The 21,932-nt window shown below is 40.6% G+C and overlaps 1 protein-coding gene across 3 annotated transcripts in view; it reads left to right on the top strand.

Annotated features, from left to right (window-relative positions):
- fnbp1l (formin binding protein 1-like) overlaps window positions 1-21,932 on the top strand; it is an 85,432-nt gene continuing 63,500 nt past the window's right edge. For all 3 annotated transcript variants that reach the window (XM_082968029.1, XM_014169519.3, XM_082968030.1), the window contains exon 1: window positions 1-204. In XM_082968029.1, coding sequence (XP_082824155.1) covers window positions 181-204 — 24 coding nt within the window. In that variant the 5' untranslated portion in view covers window positions 1-180. The remainder of the gene's footprint in view (window positions 205-21,932) is intronic.

Raw genomic sequence — 21,932 nt, 5'->3', positions numbered from 1 at the left:
CCTGAACCTCCCGGTTCTCTGAATCCTAGATCCCAACTTCCTTCGCTAGAGCTGAATTTAGACAGCTCTTCAGGAGTGAGCACCACAGACGACGGCAGACGATTGGAAACGCATCATTGGCGAGTTTTGAGCGGGGAATACACTGACAATCTGGGGGTTTAGCAACCAGGGGAGTCCACAATGACTTGGGGAACGGAGCTTTGGGTAAGTTTGCTATTGGTATAAACCATGTTGCTCTCTTCTTTGTTCTTGTGTGGATAACACGCGTGCCAAAATTTAGCACGAATTCGATGAAGGTGCTCGGTTACCTTAGCATTGTGTAAGCTGCTAGCCAGCTAAGCCTGGCATGCACCTTTACCATAGTACTACAGACGGTAAACAATAGGCAAGGCGTGTAGAAATGTCCGCCAGGCAAAAGGGATAATTTGCGTATCTTTGTCTAGTACTTGTTATCACAACACTGTCTCTGACAGGCGCTTGATTTATCAGTTATTGTTTTATGTTTGAATAGGGAGTCTATCACACCCTCTCTTAGTTCACACATAGACTAGCAAGCTAGCTAACGTTAGCTATCCCCAAAAAAGGTGTAGACAGGAGGGTACCGCAAGTAACCCCCTGTACTATTTTCTCTCAATGCTTTTATGGATCTTATGGCTACCCGCATTAAACAATGCACGTACACATTTCGTTTAACTTGGTTTTAAAGCTCGAGTTTGTATTTATTTATGTCTGTTTCCTCGCTGGGTCTGAGTGACTCTTCAAGCTGCTTGACCAGCATTGTTCCGAGTATGCAAGGAGATTGCGCAAGTCAAATAGTTAAACAATAGTAGACTTGAGGAAATCAAGCATTTTTCTTCTCCCGAATATAACAAAACACGACCCACCCATTGAACAGACGTGGGGGGGCTTATTCCAGGTACGGTCTTTGTCATGTTCTGTCTGGTCTGGCTTGCCCTCTGACAGCCAGGCCCCTGGCTACATCACCCGGCTTGCCCAAGCGGTTTATCGTCCAAATTATTTTTGTGACTATATCTAGCTACCATGTTACTGCAGCAAAAATCTGTTAAACGTTTTTTTGTTAGTGAGAACATAATCTTCACCTATTAAAATATTCCTCACCAGGGACATTGAACTCCTGTGACATGTATTCCAGTTACATGGGTGTTGCCCATAAAACGTTTGGTCACCACCAGTATCCTACCAATGGGGCAGCTTCTCCCCCTAATCATTCTAAAATGTATAGTTGTGAAGACTGCAGTGCCTCTGCCAACATGATAGCTAGTCAAAGAAGTGATGAGCCTGTTTCATTCCAATTACATTGATATCTAACATTGATAGAGAGAACTGCACTGGTATGTAGTTTGAGGGAAGAGAACAATATATTGAAGCTTTATTCAACATGTGACTGATGTGACTTATATGGGTTCACTTCAGTATGATGAACTTTGAACCTGTTTTATTGATAACATGTATATTTACTATGGTTTTTCCTGAATGATTCTGTTACTGCTAAATTAAGTCTCAAAAGCATGTCTGTGCCCTGAAGAGTCTAAAGTATGTATATTCGGGCAATAGCCTACAGTTCAGTTTGAGGCTCTTAATGCTTGATTGCAAGAGCTGTATGTATGATAAAGGTCTCATGAACCTAACCTACTGCACCTTGCTGTAAAATGCATAATTTGGCCAACCTTCTGCAATTCAAATATTTTGATTTGTGCTGTAAACACATTAGCCTTTGTCTGATTTTAGAGGTTGACCGATTATGATTTTAACGCCGATACCGATTTATTGGAAGACCAAAAAAAAAAAATCGATCAGCCTGTTTTTTTTATTAAATTAAAAATAATTTCAGATATTTATTTGTAATAATGACAATTACAACAATACTGATTGAACAATGAACACTTATTTTAACTTAATATAATACATAAATAAAATCAATTTAGTCTCAAATAAATAATGAAATATGTTCAATTTGGTTTAAATAATGCAAAAACACGGTGTTGGAGAAGTAAAAGTGCAACATGTGCCATGCAAAAAAGCTAAAGTTTAAATTCCTTGCTCAGAACATGAGAACATATGAAAGCTGGTGGTTCCTTTTTAACATGAGTCTTCAATATCCCCAGTTAAGAAGTTTTAGGTTGTAGTTATTATAGGAATTATGACACGTCGACTACTTCTCTCTCTATACCATTTGTATTTCATATACCTTTGACTATTGGATGTTCTTATAGGCACTATAGTATTGCCAGCCTAATCTCTGGAGTTGATAGACTTGAAGTCATGAACAGCGCTGTGAATCAAGCATTGCTAAGAGCTGCTGGCAAACGCAGTAAAGTGCTGTTTGAATGAATGCCTACCAACTTGCTGCTGCTTACCACCGCTCAGTTAGACTGCTCTATCAAATATGAAATCATAAACTTAATTCTAATATAATAAACACACATGCGTGCCTTTGGTCATTAATATGGTCAAATCTGGAAAATATAATTTCGAAAACAAAACGTTTATTCTTTCAGTGAAATACGGAAACGTTCTGTATTTTATTGAACGGGTGGCAACCTTAAATCTAAATATTGCTGTTACATTGCACAACCGTCAATGTTATGTCATAATTATGTACAATTCTGGCAAATGAATTACGGTCTTTGTTAGGAAGAAATGGTCTTCACACAGTTCGCAACGAGCCAGGCGGCCCAAACTGCTGCATATACCCCGACTCTCCTTGCACTGAATGCAAGAGAAGTAAGTTTCCCTAGTTAATATTGCCTGCTAACATGAATTTGCAGGTTCAAAAAAAATATACTTCTGTGTATTGATTTTAAGAAAGGCATTGTTGATGGTTAGATACATTTGTGCAACGATAGTGCTTTTTTCCCGCAAATGCGCTTTTGTTAAATCATCACCCGTTTGGTGAAGTCGAAGTAGGCTGAAATTCGATGATAAATTAACAGGCACCGCGTTGATTATATGCAACGCAGGACAAGCTAGTTAACTACACGTGGTTGATGATATTACTAGGTTAACTAGTGATTATGTGATTGTTTTTTATAAGATAAGTTGAATGCTAGCTAGCTACTTACCTTGGCACCTTGCAGCCACAAGGTCCTTTTGATGCGGCACTCGCGTAACAGGTGGTCAGCCTGATACAGTCTCGTCGTGTGTTGCAATGTAATCGGCGTAAAAAAAAGGCAGAGTACCGATTGTTATGACAACTTGAAATCGGCCTTAATTAAATCGACCATGCGGGCATAGTCTGATTGTCTGGCTGCATGTGTTAGGCCCTTATCCCTTATATTTTAACTGTGTGCTATACGGGAACCAACTTGATTCAAAATGCTCATTACATATTGTTTTACTCTTAAATCTCTATCAGGAATCCCTTCAAGACCTGATTGGATGATTTATTCCCTGGAGTCTCTGGTTCACTGAAAGGCATCTCTAGTTACATACAGTAGATTGAATTCGCATCTGTAGCACAGTAACACTGTCGCTTCTTTTTCTGAATTAAATTAATTTATCCCTGATTCCTTCTGGTTCCTACCTAGACATTGAGTCAGATTAATATAATAGTTTTATTAGTGCTGGCACATGCGGCAGATCAAATACACAGCTGAAACACAGATTCTTAAGCTGTTTACATGTCCTAATAATTAGAATGATTATTCAGAAAACCAGGCATTTTAATCGCTGTGTGCTTACTTAGATTATGACCTTAAGCTGATGAAGATAAGGTGTTTACATGACTAACGCCATACTCGGCCTACTGCCATAATCAGTTTAATATCAAATTATTAGTGTGCATGTAAGCGTACTCAGAGAGTATTCGGAAAGGAAATTAACCACATTGCAATGATGCAAAAAAAACACATCTGGGCCTGTTTGTAGTGAAGGAATGACAGGTGTGATATTGACATGATTTTAGGCTCTGATGGACTGTTACTGTAGGCCATATGTGTGCATTACACATTTATCTGTTCACATGTCAAAGTACTATCTGTCTGCCTGGCATGTTGGCATTCATCCACGGCTTTGAGACCTAAAGCCTGAGACTAACACATCTTATTACATGGGGTTGGCATGTCCCTACCAGCTAACTGACTGAGACTGATCCACTGGAGATGGTTTGTGAATGGAAGCATTGTCTACAAAATGTTACCATGCTGAGCACACAGGCTATCAACAGTTATTCTAGCATTCTTTTTCATAACAGATGTCTTATAGGCTAGGTTATGTTCTGTTGACTGCAACAGCTGTTAACAGGGAGGGATATGATCATGGTTAAAGTCTGGCTTGTCGATTTGTGCAATGAAAAGTGACAGAGTTTGAGAGAGTTCAATTAAGGACACAGATGTTGAATCACAGCTGAGACCTGCCATTGCATTCAGTTCACAGCACCTGACATGAAAACCTTCTCTTCAGTGAGTAGAGGGGTGTGATATCACAGGATTGTGTAGGGGAGTGTGTGGGTGGATGTCGTCTTTAATAAAGAGAAGTTGTGCTAGCAGGTATGGCTCAGGGAGGTGTTGAGCAGGGAGGGAGGTGGACAGGGTCGTGGAGACAGAGGGTTTGGTGCGTAACGTGTGTTCCCATGCATTCCCAGGGGAAGACTGGGAACATTGAGGGGAAATGCTGCCCTGCCCAGGTAAATTACACAGGACAAAACAAAAGAAAATGTGGTTAAACAATCAATGAGCGGTATATCAGGAGGAATCACAAGCAAACAGGGATTTGATAGGTGGCGGCACTACTGCATGTCCAGAGTGCATGCAGCGTTGGATTGCATGCATTTGTTTTTTGTTTTGCTTAACCTCTATGGGCTAGGTGGGACGCAAGCCAGTGTAATCCCGTGGCGCGATATTCAAATACCTTAAATGCCGTTACTTCAATTTCTCAAACATATGACTTTTACACCATTTTAAAGACAAGACTCTCGTTAATCTAACCACACTGTCCGATTTCAAAAAGGCTTTACAACGAAAGCAAAACATTAGATTATGTCAGCAGAGTACCCAGCCAGAAATAATCAGACACCCATTTTTCAAGCTAGCATATAATGTCACATAAACCCAAACCACAGCTAAATGCAGCACTAACCTTTGATCTTCATCAGATGACACCCCTAGGACATTATGTTATACAATACATGCATGTTTTGTTCAATCAAGTTCATATTTATATCAAAAACCAGCTTTTTACATTAGCATGTGACTAGCATGTGACTAGCATTCCCACCGAACACTTCCGGTGAATTTACTAAATTACTCAAGATAAACGTTCACAAAAAACATTATTTTAAGAATTATAGATACAGAACTCTTCTATGCACTCGCTATGTCCGATTTTAAAATAGCTTTTTGGTGAAAGCACATTTTGCAATATTCTAAGTAGATAGCCCAGCCATCACAGGCTAGCTATTTTGACACCAACCAAGTTTGGCGCTCACCAAACTCAGATTTACTATTAGAAAAGTTTGATTACCTTTGGTGTTCTTCGTCAGAATGCTCTCCCAGGACTTCTACTTCAATAACAAGTGTTGGTTTGGTCCCAAATAATCCATAGTTATATCCAAATAGCGGCGTTTTGTTAGTGCGTTCAAGACACTATCTGAAGGGTAAATAAGGGTCACGCGCCCGACGCGTTTCGTGACAAAAAAAATCTAAATGTTCCATTACCGTACTTCGAAGCATGTCAACCGCTGTTTAAAATCAATTTTTATGCCATTTTTCTTGTAAAAAAAGCGATAATATTCCGACCGGGAAAGCGTGTTTACGTTCAAAGAGAGAGAAAATAAAAACATCTCTGATGGTCCTCTGACCGGCCACTATCCAAACGCGCTAATGTGTTTCAGCCTGGGGCTGCCTCGATATCATTCAGCTTTTTCCCGGGTTCTGAGAGCCTATGGGAGCCGTAGGAAGTGTCACGTTACAGCAAAGATCCTCCGTCTTCAATAAACAGAGCCAAGATGAACAAGAACTTGTCAGACAGGCCACTTCCTGTAAGGAATCTTCTCAGGTTTTTGCCTGCCATGAGTTCTGTTATACACAGAGACCATTCAAACAGTTTTAGAAACTTTAGGGTGTTTTCTATCCAAAGCCAATAATTATATGCATATTCTAGTTACTGGGCAGGAGTAGTAACCAGATTAAATCGGGTACGTTTTTTTATCCGGCCGTGCAAATACTGCTAATCTGCACAGATTTACCGTGTAAATCCATTGGTCACGTTTGAGCTTTTAGTTGTGCAGTTTATGGTAAATAGTATAGGTCATTGGCTGAGGCATGTCAGGCCATTGGACCTAATATTGAAGGAAAGAGTTTGTGGTTTATGATGGCTTAACCTGATTTGTCTACACTTGTTTCGCAAGCTGACATACTGTATGTTTTTAGAGATACTGTCAGGGGATTTCTCTGATAGCAACCTCATGTTGCACTGTTTTATATGTCACACACTCAGAAGTGGTGTCCTCATACCTTTTTATTTTCAGACAGTATGAAGCAATTTAGCGTAGCTACTTGTGCTCCATCCCCTAGGCCCTATAATTTGCCTCTTGTCATAGCCTGCCCTGGACACACTGGACTGTCTTTGGAGTCTTTGCTTTTTACAAGGTAAATAAACCATAACCTGTCATAATGATCAGACAGACCATTTCTTTCTTTTGTGATTATTAGGGAGGTCTAAGATGGGTTCTTACTATGGGGGGGATGCTGCGCATGCTATCCAGACGCAGCGTGCGTCTCCTACCCAGACGGTGCATTGTAACGCCTCACTGGCGGTCAGAGCTTTAAGAATGGAGTCACAGAAACAGCAGCGCACAGTCTAAGACAGTTTAATTAGTGCTAATCCTCCAGGCTGGGCAGAATCATCGTCCTGGCCTTGGGATTCTGTCATGTTTTTGACAACTTGAACTCCTCCATTATAGGATTAGTAGGCACTTTTTGGCAGATGTTTCAAGCCCTAATGCAGATTTTCAGAGCATCAATTTGTGGTATTCAGCTGGTTTACAGCCATACGTCTTTTATATATTTCTCTATCTCTGATAGGGCAATCCCATGTCCACTGAATAATGTAGACTATGCCTACCTGTAATAGCTTGTTAAAAAGATGATTCACATTCTGGGTTGCTCAGTTCCTCCTATGGTTTGTGGGTTGGCTGGTGGACCTCCTTTGTCCAGGCTTTCTTAGTGTTAATCTGGACAACATGGGGTTAAATCAGGTGAGGCCAACTGGCCAAGATTAGAGCTAAACTCTCTCCCTGCCAGTCTGGCGGTGCTGCCAGCCTGCCTCACAGAGGGGCTTTCAAGGCTTCCTTCCAATAACAACCATGGTGAATGAAGACTGGATAATGACTAATGAGAAGGCTGTAGTTGGTCTGTATTTGGTACTTAATTCTATCAAGTTTTTGAGATCTGGTCACATCAATTGAAGGCTGACTGAGGCCATGGTTCACCATGACCCAGCATATTTATTTTGTCTCTGATCCATTTCCAGTCAGGAGCAAAGATAATGGTTTTACATGAGCACACATTTCAAAACCATTGCTGATAGGATTAAAACAATGGGGCATTGACCAAACTGAAAATCTCAGCTGAAGTTTGCAGTGTGAAAATACTGGTGTTTGTCTACATGCCATGGCAATCTCCTGTCTGTGATTTCCCCTTAATCTGTGGTTTTGGGGTAGAGGTCGACCAATTAATCGGAATGGCCGATTTAATTAGGGCCGATTTCAAGTTTTCATAACAATTGGTAATTGGTATTTTTGGCCACCGATTTGCCTATTTATTATTTTTTTATAAATAATTTTTAGCTAGGCAAGTCAGTTAAGAACACATTCTTATTTTCAATGACGGCCTAGGAACGGTGGGTTAACTGCCTTGTTCAGGGGCAGAACGACAGATTTTTACATTGTCAGCGCGGGGATTCAATCTTGCAACCTTGGAACAGTGACTTCTTCCTTGCTGAGAGGCCTTTCAGGTTATGTCGATATAGGACTCGTTTTACTGTGGATATAGATAATTTTGTACCTGTTTCCTCCAGCATCTTCACAAGGTCCTTTGCTGTTGTTCTGGGATTGATTTGCACTTTTCGCACCAAAGTACGTTCATCTCTAGGAGACAGAACGCGTCTCCTTCCTGAGCAGTATGACGGCTGCGTGGTCCCATGGTGTTTACACTTCCATACTATTGTTTGTACAGATGAAGGTGGTACCTTCAGGTGTTTGGAAATTGCTCCCAAGGATGAACCAGACTTGTGGAGGGCTACAATATTTTCTTCTGCGGTCTTGGCTGATTTCTTTTGATTTTCCCATGATGTCAAGCAAAGAGGCACTGAGTTTGAAGGTAGGCCTTGAAATACAGCCACATGTACACCTCCAATTGACTCAAATTAGGTCAATTAGCCTATCAGAAGCTTCTAAAGCCATGACATAATTTTCTGGAATTTTCCAAGCTGTTTAAAGGCACAGTCAACTTAGTGTATTCTGACCCACTGGAATTGGGATACAGTATTTCATTTAGAATTCAATCTGTCTGTAATCAATTGTTGGAAAAATGACTTGTCAGGCACAAAGTAGATGTCCTAACCTACTTGCCAAAACTATAGTTTGTTAACAAGAAATTTGTGGAGTGGTTGAAACACTTAGGTTAGTGTCATTAAAACTAGTTTATGTAAACTTCCGACTTCAACTGTATGGCTAGGTTACATGTTGCTGATAAGCTTAAAAAAGGGAATGTATGAAAGAGCATAGAAATTGAGGTTACATGGCATATAAAATCCATTTTGGGATGAGAAGAGTTGCAGGGATGAGAGTGGGGTCACATTTACAGAGCGCACCAGCACAACAGGAAGAACCCAGCAGCTGTGTTTTCAATGTGATTGTCAAAGGACATAGACAGTGCCAGCAGAGTGTATTAAAAGGTACAACACTGTAATTGTGTGTAAATCTCTGTTGGATTGCACTCATTACCCTGGGGTTGTACTGTGCAGGAAAGGTGTAAAGTGCCATTAAAAAAAACAAAAAAAAACTAGGCTTGGCTGAAAACAAAAATGTAACAATATTAACATGATTCTACAAATTTGTTTTAAATCTGTTTTTTTTTATCCGAACTGTGCCAAGACATCTTAAGAGAACACCATCTCTCCACCTTTATCCTCATTCAACGCATGATCCCAAAAATAGAGGTCGGCCGATTATAATTTTTCAACGCCGATACCGATTATTGGAGGACCCCAAAAAAGTCGATACCGATTAATCGGCCGGTTTTTATTTTATTTATTTGTTATAATGACAATTACAACAATACTGAATGAACACTTATTTTAACTTAATATAATACATCAATAAAATCTATTTAGCCTCAAATAAATAATGAAACATGTTCAATTTGGTTTAAATAATGCAAAAACAAAGTGTTGGAGAAAGTAAAAGTGCAATATGTGCCATGTAAAAAAGCTAACATTTAAGTTCCTTGCTCAGAACATGATAACATATGAAAGCTGGTTGTTCCTTTTAACATGAGTCTTCAATATTCCCAGGTAAGAAGTTTTAGGTTATAGTTATTATAGGACTATTTCTCTCTATACGATTTGTATTTCATATACCTTTGACTATTGGATGTTCTTATAGGCACTTTAGTATTGCCAGTGTAACAGTATAGCTTCCGTCCCTCTCCTCGCTCCTACCTGGGCTCGAACCAGGAACGCATCGACAACTGCCACCCTCGAAGCAGCGTTACCCATGCAGAGCAAGGGGAACAACTACTCCAAGTCTCAGAGCTAGTGACGTTTGAAACGCTATTAGCGCGCACCCTGCTAATTAGCTAGCCATTTCACATGGGTTACACCAGCCTAATCTCGGGAGTTGATAGGTTTGAAGTCATAAACAGCCCAATGCTTGAAGCATTGCGAAGAGCTGCTGGCAAACGCACAAAAGTGCTGTTTGAATGAATGCTTACGAGCCTGCTGGTGCCTACCATCGCTCAGTCAGACTGCTCTATCAAATCATAGACTTAATTATAACATAATAACACACAGAAATACGAGCCTTTGGTCATTAAAATGGTCGAATCCGCAAACTCATTTCGAGAACAAAACGTTTATTCTTTCAGTGAAATACGGAACCGTTCCGTATTTCATCTAACGATAGCATCCCAAAGTCTAAATATTGCTGTTAACCTCTTACATCTAGACGTTCCGCTAGCGGAACACCTGCTCCAATATCCAATGATGGGCGTGGCGCGTATTACAAATTCCTCAAAAATACAAAAACTTAAATTTTTCAAACATATGACTATTTCACAGCATTTTAAAGACAAGACTCTCCTTTATCTAACCACACTGTCCGATTTCAAAAAGGCTTTACAGCGAAAGCAAAACATTAGATTATGTCAGCAGAGTACCCAGCCAGAAATAATCAGACACCCATTTTTCAAGCTAGCATATAATGTCACCAAAACCCAGAAGACAGCTAAATGCAGCACTCACCTTTGATGATCTTCATCAGATGACAACCCTAGGACATTATGTTATACAATACATGCATGTTTTGTTCAATCAAGTTCATATTTATATCAAAAACCAGCTTTTTACATTAGCATGTGACGTTCAGAACTAGCATACCCCCCGCCTTCCGGGGAATTCGCTAACATTTTACTAAATTACTCACGATAAACGTTCACAAAAAGCATAACAATTATTTTAAGAATTATAGATACAGACCTCCTCTATGCACTCGATATGTCCGATTTTAAAATAGCTTTTTGGTGAAAGCACATTTTGCAATATTCTAAGTACATAGTCCAGGCATCACGGGCTCGCTATTTAGACACCCGGCAAGTTTAGCACTCACCATAATCATATTTACTATTATAAAAGTTTGATTACCTTTTGTTGTCTTCGTCAGAATGCACACCCAGGACTGCTACTTCAATAACAAATGTTGGTTTGGTCCAAAATAATCCATCGTTATATCCGAATAGCGGCGTTTTGTTCGTGCGTTCCAGACACTATCCGAAATGGTAAAGAAGTGTCGCGCGCATGGCGCAATTCGTGACAATAAAATTCTAAATATTCCATTACCGTACTTCGAAGCATATCAACCGCTGTTTAAAATCAATTTTTACGCCATTTTTCTCGTAGAAAAGCGATAATATTCCGACAGGGAATCTCCTTTTCGGCAAACAGAGGAAAAAAATCACAAAGGCGGGGGCGGTCGGGTCACGCGCATAAGCCCAGAGTCCCTTGATCGGCCACTTGAGAAAGGCGATAATGTGTTTCAGCCTGGGGCTGGAATGACGACATTCTGTTTTTTCCCGGGCTCTGAGCGCCTATGGACGACGTGGGAAGTGTCACGTTAGAGCAGAGATCCTTAGTAAAAGATAGAGATGGAAAAGAAGTTCAAGAAATGGTCAGACAGGCCACTTCCTGTAAAGGAATCTCTCAGGTTTTGACCTGCCATTTGAGTTCTGTTATACTCACAGACACCATTCAAACAGTTTTAGAAACTTTAGGGTGTCTTCTATCCATATGTAATAAGTATATGCATATTCTAGTTACTGGGTAGGAGTGGTAACCAGATTAAATCGGGTATGTTTTTTATCCAGCCGTGTCAATACTGCCCCCTAGCCCTAACAGGTTAACTGACTTGTGTTCTTAACTGACTTGCCTAGTTAAATAAAGGTCTAAAAAAAATATATATATATATATATATATAAATAAAAGTAAAAATCGGCCAAATCGGCGTCCAAAAATGCAGATTTCCGATTGTTATGAACACTTGAAAGCGGCCCTAATTAATCGGCCATTCCAATTAATCGGTCGAACTCGGGGGTCTGCCCAGGAGGATGGGGTGATGGGATGGGGGGGCGGCAGACCGTGAGGCCTGCATCTCCCCCTTCTTCTCTTCCTGTCCCATTCAATACAAGGGGCTCATATCGCCCCCACCCAATTTCAAGGTGACTTTGACCGGTAAGCAGAGCTTTAAACCATCTCTCTGCTGGGTAAACCGAGTAGAGGAGACACCAGTGGTGCGTGTGAAACTGTCTCAGATTATGAGTGTATGAGACTTTGTCCCCATATGCCTCTGGTGCGGCTGAGCGATTTAACCGGAATGTCGGTCATTTTTTGTTTTTTAAACAACTAATTGACAGATGTTGGTTCAATTATTTGAATTCCATTTTGGTCTTTTTTTTTTTTTTAGCTCAATGCTCTCATTGCACTGCAGTTTCTCTAGAGAACAATCTGATCATATGCCCGAACAGTGTGATTGTATTAGGGAGTTGTAGTTTCCAACAGGCCAATGTTCTACATAATTACCAGGTTTTCTGTGCTAAAAACTAACTACAATCACCATAATCCATTGCGTTGCTAAACTTGTCCGGTATGCGTTTCTTTTAAACCTGCTAGGTAAGAAACAGAAGAATGCGCATTCAAGAGGGGATACATAGAGAGTAGGGATGTACGATATATACATATCGGAATCGGCCGATTATTAGCTAAAAATGCCAACATCGGTATCGGCCCGATGTCTAGTTTAACGCCGATGTGCAAAACCGATGTCAAGGCTGACGTGCATACCTATATAACGTGACATAATGACACCGCGTAAAATTTTGCGCTGTATGTGCAAGACAGCATTCCTAAACTAGCCCACAATGTCTGCTGTGTGGATCGAGCAGTCAACAAGTCGAGCAGTCATTTGAAAGAGGTAAGAAAATGTCAGCGAGACAACTCAAAGGCGAAATCCGTTAAAGCCAAGATAATGGAATTCATTGCCCTTGACAATCAACCGTTCTCTGTCATGGGGGATGTTGGCTTTCGCCGACTGGTTGAGCACTGGTACACACTACCAAATGCGCTATTTTTCAGATATTACCCTACCGGAGTTGCACAGCTATAGCATCACTGCTATTAGCTACACGACATGCATACTATGGAACACCATTTGGGTCTTTGTGTGTCAAAGATACAGTAGCACTGTCAAAGCTGTACAATAAAGTCTGCAAACACCGGCCACGAACAATGTGTTTACAATAACGCGTTGGTAATAAAGCATCAATTGTTCGATCACAACTTCTGGGGTAGCTAGCTTTAGCTTGGTACCTAGCTAGCACCAATACAACCAGCCTGAAAACAATGACCAGTAGAAACTGCAGTCATTTTCATTATTGTTAGCAATGATTTAAGAATCCTTGTGAGTAAGTATTAGCTAGGTTGCCACTTGTTGTTCGCCTATTGAAATTGATCTTCAGTTCATGAAAATAAATAGCCAGCCAGCTACTTAAACCTGTTGCCCAAAGCTAACGTTATAAGCAGCCAGCTAGCTTCATCTGGCTAGTGAGGCTCGAACGCACCAGGTTATGTGTTGTGAAGCTTGCCACAATAAGGATTAGGCACAATAGTGGAATTTGCGGTTAGCCTTCAAAATAAAAGTTTGACAGTGGTGCAAATTAATATAAATAGTATTATGCCATACTTTTATTTTGAAGGCTAACCGCAAAGTCCATTATTGTGGCTAATCCTTATTGTGACTAGCTTCACATAGATGGGTCCAACCACCATTAATCAAATAAATAAGAACTGTCTTATAAATTAGGGTTATTTTAGATGACACCTAGCTATATAGTTAGCTAGCTAACTATAGCTACTCAGTTTGTCGTTTTTCTATGTTTTTGGGGTAGAACATTGTTTGCATCCATGAGCTAACTAGCTTTCTTTTAATGACCAGCACTGTAGGTGCGCGAGCCAACTTTACCAGCATCATAGCAGATGAATCGTTGTGACATATGAAATACGAGTGATCGTGTAATAGCTACGTAAAAATGAATCAATGTGTTAAATTATTATGTGATGTGCGGTCATATTCAGGTCCTGATTGGTCAGCAAGCTTATTTGACTCGTCAAATAGTGTTAAATGGTATATTTTTTGACACGCAAGACCCAAATGGCATTCCATAGCAAAGACCCAAATGGTGTCCTGGTTGAGAATGAAACGACTGAACAAATAAACAATGAAACAGCACAGCATGTAAGTGAAAGAAATAGGTTTTGATTGGCCCCATTACCAGTAAAACACACACAAATGCCAACAACTTTTTTTTTTGTGTGTGTGTAACCTTTATTTATCTAGGCAAGTCAGTTGAGAACAAATTATTTTTTACAATGACGGCCTACCCCAGCCAAACCCGGACGACGCTGGGCCAATTATGCACTGCCCTATGGGACTCCCAATCGCGGCCGGATGTGGTACAGCCTGGATTCAAACCAGGGACTGTAGTGACACCTCTTGCACTGAGATTCAGTGACTTAGACCGCTGCGTCCATGGGTGTTTAACTAGTTAACTGTACTAGAATGCTTAATGCTTATATCGGTATCGCGTTTTGGGGGGCAAGGAAAATATCAGTATTGGAAAAAATGTCTCTTAGACCATATATTTTCAAGAAGAAATTGTTCCTAAGTGATTGATAGTTTGTCTTCCGCAGTCATACACAAAATCTCTTTTATATATTTATTCTTCTCAAGCTCTGTCAGGTTGGATGGGGAACGTTGCTGCACAGCTATTTTCAGGTCTCTCCAGAGATGTTAGATTGATTCAAGTCCGGGCTCTGGCTGGGCCACTCAAGGACTTTCAGCATCTTGTCCCAAAGCCAATCCTGCATTGTCTTGGCTGTGTGCTTAGGTTTGTTGTCCTATTGGAAGATAAACCTTCACCCCGGGCTGAGGTCCTGAGTGCTCTGGAGCAGGTTTTCATCAAGATCTCTCTGTACTTTGCTCCGTTCATCTTTCACCTGACTAGTTGCTCCGTTCACCTGACTTGTCTCCCAGTCCATGCCACTGAAAAATATCCCCACCGTAGGGATGGTGCCAGGTTTCCTCCAGACGTGACGCTTGGCATTTAGGCCCAAGAGTTCAATCTTGGTTTCATAAGACCATAGACTCTTGCTTCTCATGGTCTGAGAGTATTTAAACGCCTTTTGGCAAACTCCAAGCGGGCTGTCATGTGCCTTTTACTGAGGAGTGGCTTCCGTCTGGACACTACCATAAAGGCCTAATTGGTGGAGTGCTGCAGAGATGGTTGTCCTTCTGGAAGGTTCTCCCATCTCCACAGAGGAACTCTGTCAGAGTGACCATCAAGTTCTTGGTCACCTCCCTGACCATGTCCATTCTCCCCTGATTGCTCAGTTTGGCCGGGCGGCCAGCTCTAGGAAGAGTCTTGGTGGTTCCGAACTTCTTTCATTTAAGAATGATGGAAGCCAGTGTTCTTGTGGACCTTCAATGCTCCAGACATTTTTTTTTGTAACTTTCCCTCAGATCTGTGCTTCGACACAATCCTGTCTCGGATCTCTACGGACAATTTCTTTAACCTCATGGCTTGGTTTTTGCTCTGACATGCACTTTCAACTGTGGGACCTTTTTTAAATAGACTGGTGTGTGCCTTTCCAAATAATTTCCAATAAATTGAATTTACCACCGGTGGACTCCAATCAAGTTGTAGAAACATCTCAAGGATGATCAATGGAAACAGGATGTACCTGAGCTCAATTTCGTGTCTCATAGCAAAGGGTCTGAATACTATGTAAATAAGCTATGTCTGTTTTTTGTTTTGTCATTATGGGGTATTGTTTGTAAAATGAGGATAAAAAATAAATACATTTCCATTTGAGAAATAAGGCTGTAATGTAACAAAGTGGAAAAGTCAAGGGGTCTGAATACTTTCCAAATGTACCGTATGTTGACTTTACACAACAGTTCGAAACATGACATACATGCTATAAATATTTGGCAGATCTTATTCAAGTCTGCGGGCGGCATGTAGCCCAGTGGTTAAAAGTGTTGGGCCGATAACCGAAAGGTTGCCGGTTCGAATCCCGGAGCCTACCTAGGTAAAATCCAGTCTGTTGAATATGCCCTTGAGCAAGGCACTTAAGCCGAATTGTTTCTGTAAGTCGCTCTGGGTGAGAGTGTCTGCTAAATGACTAAAATGGAGGAGAAAAAAAATGGAAACGTTACGAGTAGTCTGAGTCACTGTGTCAACTAGAGTGTAGGTTAGTTAGTAAGAGCCTGGCATGCTTGGCTAATCTACTCTGTTAAATAATTAACTTCTGGAGATGAGGCATACATTTCTTGTACTGCTAAAGTATTGTCTTGTAAAACACAGCCTGCAACATGCAGCCTGCGGACCAAACTTTTAGAAGAAAAAAAAGTTAAATCACCAAGAATTCAGCTAAAAATGTGTTTAACTTGTTATGGATAGGGGGCAGTATTTTCACGGCCGGATAAAAAACGTACCCAATTTAATCTGATTATTACTCCTGCCCAGAAACTAGAATATGCATATAATTATTAGCTTTGGAAAGAAAACACTCCAAAGTTTCTAAAACTGTTTGAATGGTGTCTGTGAGTATAACAGAACTCATTTGGCAGGCCAAAACCTGAGAAGATTCCAAACAGGAAGCGCCCTCTCTGACCATTTCTTGGCCTTCTTGATCATCTCTATCCAAAACGGGATCTCTGCTGTAACGTGACATTTTCTAACGCTCCCATAGGCTCTCAGAAGGCGCCAGAACATTGAATGATGACTTTGCAGGCCATGGCTGAAAAACAGTAGCGCATTTGGTAAGTGGTCGATCTGAGAACAATGAGACTGGTGCGGGCGTGCACGAGACGACTCCATGTTTACATTTTCAGTCTTTGAACGAAAACAACGACTCCCGGTCGGAATATTATCGCTTTTTTACGAGAAAAATCGCATAAAAATTGATTTTAAACAGCGTTTGACATGCTTCAAAGTACGGAAATTGAATATTTTGACATTTTTTGTCACGAAACGCGCCGGGCACGTCACCCTTCGTTACCCTTCGGATAGTGTCTTGAACGCACAACAAAACGCCGCTATTTGGATATAACTATGGATTATTTGGAAACAAACCAACATTTGTTATTGAAGTAGAAGTCCTGGGAGTGCATTCTGAAGAAGAACAGCAAAGGTAATCCAATTTTTCTTATAGTAAATCTGAGTTTGGTGAGTGCCAAACTTGGTGGGTGTCAAAATAGCTAGCCATGATGGCCGGGCTATCTACTCAGAATATTGCAAAATGTGCTTTCACCGAAAAGCTATTTTAAAATCTGACATAGCGATTGCATAAAGGAGTTCTGTATCTATAATTCTTAAAATAATTTGTTTTTTGTGAACGTTTATCGTGAGTAATTTAGTAAATTCACCGGAAGTGTTCGGTGGGAATGCTAGTTCTGAACGTCACCTGCTAATGTAAAAAGCTGGTTTTTGATATAAATATGAACTTGATTGAACAAAACATGCATGTATTGTGTAACATAATGTCCTAGGAGTGTCATCTGATGAAGATCATCAAAGGTTAGTCCTGCATTTAGCTGTGGTTTGGTTTTTGTGACATTTATATGCTAGCTTGAAAAATGGGTGTCTGATTATTTCTGGCTGGGTACTCTGCTGACATAATCTAAGAGAGTCTTGTCTTTAAAATGGTGTAAAATAGTCATATGTTTGAAAAATGGAAGTTTTCGGATTTTCGAGGAGTTTGTATTTCGCGCCATGCCTATCATTGGATACTGGAGCAGGTGTTCCGCTAGCGGAACGTCTAGATGTAAGAGGTTGGAAATCTGTTCCCACGTATTCCCGTGAATTTTTTAAAAAGTGGCATGATTGTTCCTCAATTTTATCAAGGTATGAAATAATTATATATGAAAATAACTAACTCCTTTTGGGCTTAGTTGTGTTCAATGATTATAATCATGTTCTGGCACCCTGACCATTCGCTCTGACAAAAATCGTCCCGCAGCTGAATCTAGTTGCCTACCCTGGCCTGCAGAATATGGGCTGATCCTGACACTCAGGACTAGTCTGGGTCAATTTATTTTTTTTACATGAAAGTTCACTAGCTGACTTGTATTTATATATTTTTTTAAAGTCAGTCTTCTTTCAAGAGGAGGGTAACCAAGCACATTGTGTACTAAAGTGTCAGCTTAGTGACATTTTGCCTGGGATACAAACAACCCCCTGTCTGTCCTATGGTTCCACAGCAGCAACAACTCCCAGTCAACACGTTAGTATGCAGGTCACTAAAACACAGCCTGATAATTCTCCTTTCTTACACGTGCCTTCTTCCTACTTGGCTCATTGTCTGTTTGGGAAGAAAAACAACAGCCTGTGAATCAATAGCTAGGCTAGAATAAATGTCTGAAAACGACAACTTCCCTGGAATCTTGGCACACACACAACTCAATCCCCCCTAGATTACGTGGTTGTCTGTATTTATCTGGTCAATAAGCAATACATTGCTTTGTCATGTCAACAAAATGGTGAAACGGTGCGATCCGCTTTCTCATGTATTTTTTTCACACTTCATGTAAACAGACCCAAGCTATTAGTCAAGCTGCAAGAGGCCCAGTAAAAAACAAATGGGGAGTAAGTGAACAATAAACTCAGTTACCCTCTTATACAACTCAAGCCCACTCCCAGAGAGCCCATGCTAAAGCTAAATTCATTTTCCATGCTCGCAGAACAATGGCACCAAATGCTCATAGTTCTTGGAACAAAAGCATAAATTAATAAAACAGAAGTGGGACACCAGGACAGGGTTTGTTTGGCACACAATAACTTGCCGTGACAGTACTCAATCTCCATTCAATGTTTTAAATGCATGGTCATACCTTGTTTTATTTGTTAATTACATCAGACTATGCCCGGTTTAAAGAGTTACTGAATATGGTGCAGCACAAGAGTTCAAGTGATACAGTTGAAGTCGGAAGTTTACATACACCTTAGCCAAATGCATTTAAACTCAGTTTTTCACAATTCCTGACATTTAATCCTAGTAAAAATTACCTCTCTTAGGTCAGTTAGGATCACCACTTTATTTTAAGAATGTGAAATGTCAGAATAATAGTAGAGAGAATGATTTCTTTCTTTCATCACATTCCCAGTGGGTCAGAAGTGTATATGCACTCAATTAGTATTTGGTAGCATTGCCTTTTAAATTGTTCAACTTGGGTCAAATGTTTTGGGTAGCCTTCCACAAGCTTCCCACAATAAGTTGGGTGAATTTTGGCCCATTCCTCCTGACAGAGCTGGTGTAACTGAGTCAGGTTTGTAGGCCTCCTTGCTCGCACACGGTTTTTCAGTTCTGGCCACACACTTTCTATAGGATTGAGGTCAGGGCTTTGTGATGGCCACTCCAATACCTTGACTTTGTTGTCCTTAAGCCATTTTGCCACAACTTTGGAAGTATGCTTGGGGTCATTGTCCATTTGGAAGACCCATTTGCGACCAAGCTTTAACTCCCTGACTGATGTCTTGAGATGTTGCTTCAATATATCCACATAATTTTACTTTCTCATGATGCCATCTATTTTGTGAAGTGCATCAGTCCCTCCTGCAGCAAAGCACCCCCACAACATGATGCGGCCACTCCCGTGCTTCACGGTTGGGATGGTGTTCTTCGGCTTGCAAGCTTCCCCATTTTTACTCCAAACATAACGATGGTCATTATTGCCAAACAGTTCTATTTTTGTTTCATCAGACCAGAGGACATTTCTCTAAAAAGTACGATCTTTGTCCCCATGTGCAGTTGCAAACTGTATTCTGGCTTTTTTTGTGGTGGGTTTGGAGCAGTGGCTTCTTCCTTGCTGAGCGGCCTTTCAGGTTATGTCAATGTAGGACTTATTTTATTGTGGATATAGATACTTTTGTACCTGTTTCCTCCAGCATCTTCACAGGGTCCTTTGCTGTTGTTCCGGGATTGATTTGCACTTTTCTCACCAAAGTACGTTAATCTCTAGGAGACAGAATGTGTCTCCTTCCTGAGTGGTATGAAGGCGGGGTGGTTCCATGGTGTTTATACTTGCGTACTATTGTTTGTACAGATGAAGGTGGTACCTTCAGGCGTTTGGAAATTCCTCCCAAGGATGAACCAGACTTGTGGAGGTCTACAAATGTAATATCTGAGGTCTTGGCTGATTTCTTTTGATTGTCCCGTGATGTCAAGCAAAGAGGCACTGAGTTTGACGGTAGGCTTTGAAATACACCTCCAATTGACTCAATTAGCCTATCAGAAGCTTCTAAAGCCATGACATAATTTTCTGGAATTTTCCAAGCTGTTTAAAGGCACAGTCAACTTAATGTATGTAAACTTCTGACCCACTGGAATTGTGATAGTGAGATAATCTGTCTGTAAACAATTGTTGGAAGAATGACTTGTGTCATTCACAAGGTAGATGTTTTAACTGACTTGCCAAAACTATAGTTTGTTAACATGAAATGTGTGGCGTAGTTGAAAAACGAGTTTTAATGACTCCAACCTAAGTGTATGTAAACTTCAACTGACTTCAACTGTATGCGGGTTTGTAGTGAGGATGTCCACAGCACAGATAAGGATCACAACAAATCACCTGGCTGAGTTTGCATGCTGTTTTGTACACATTGAGGAAAGGCATCAGACGGACATCAATCCCAGCAGTGTCAAAAGCCTTCAGAGCTCCAGAGCAGTATTCTTACTTTACACCTGCAGGATCCTCTTACTGTGTTGTGTGGAAGAGCCAGAAGATCTTCTACCGGTATGAACCCAGGACACAAGTTTCAAAAAGTCTACCACTTTATGAGTGTGTAAATTAGAGGATGGTCAAAGGGGTTTTCGTGCACCTTATCAGAGGCATTCGCTGCATTCACAGAGGCTACAACAATCATTTTAGAGCCTATGTTCCAAACTTACATTTGGCACAAAAAAAGCAGACGTGAGAGTAATGATAATGACTGTTTTAAGAATATTGCTATTTTTTTGGAGTTGGAGTTTTTGCAAAAATTACCACACTTTCCAAATATAATTCCTAATGCTTTGACGTCTTTTCAAACTCGGAACCTGACGTATCATCACTGACCTGGCATCCATTCAAGAGGATATACAGTGCATTCAGAAAGTATTCAGACTAGGGATGCGCGGTATATCTGTGAACATATTGGAACCCAATGTCTAGTTTAATGCCAATGTGATGTCAAAGCTACCAGGCGTACCTATATAACATAGGTACATGTCGTAATGATGCCACGTAAAATGTTACGCTACACGTGCAACACAGCATTCCTAACCTAGCCCACAATGTCTGCTCTGTGGATCGAGTAGTCAACAAGTCAAGCAGTCATTTTGAAAGAGTAAGAGAATTTCAGCGAGACAACTCGAAGGCGAAATCCATTGACGCCAAGATAACGGAATTCATTGCCCTTGACAATCAACCGTTCTCTGTCGTGGGTGATGTTGGCTTTCGCGACTGGTCGGGCACCGGTACACACTAACGTTACCAAGTACGCTATTGTTCAGATGTTGCCCTACCGGAGTTACACAGTAATAATAGCGTCACTGCTATTAGCTTCATGACATACTATGGAATGCCGTTTGGGTCTTTGCGTGTCAAATAACACTATTTTACGCGTTAACTTCTCTGGGCTAGGTGGGACATGACCGTCCCACACTATTCAACAGCCAGTGAAATAGCATGGCGCGAAATACAAAACAGCAGAAATCTAAATTTCATTTTCTCAAACAATCAACTATTTTACACCATTTTAAAGATACGACTCTCGTTAATCTAACCACATTGTCCGATTTCAAAAAGGCTTTATGGCGAAAGCATAAAATTAGATTATGTTAGGACATAAACTTCACAAGAAAATCCACACAGCCATTTTCTAAGCAAGGACATACATCATAAAAACCAAAAGTACAGCTAAAATATTCACTAACCTTTGATCTTCATCAGATGGCACTCATAGGACTTCATGTTATACAATGCATGTATGTTTTTCTCGATAAAGTTCATATTTATAGCCAAAAACAGCATTTTACATTGGCGCGTGATGTTCAGAAAATGTATTCCCACCAAAACCTCCGGTGAATGTGCACATCAATTT

The sequence above is a fragment of the Salmo salar genome, chromosome 23 (assembly GCF_965601325.2).
Source record: "Salmo salar chromosome 23, fSalSal1, whole genome shotgun sequence".
In the NCBI taxonomy this organism is placed as follows: domain Eukaryota; kingdom Metazoa; phylum Chordata; class Actinopteri; order Salmoniformes; family Salmonidae; genus Salmo; species Salmo salar.
This window is presented reverse-complemented; position numbering and strand designations above follow the sequence as displayed.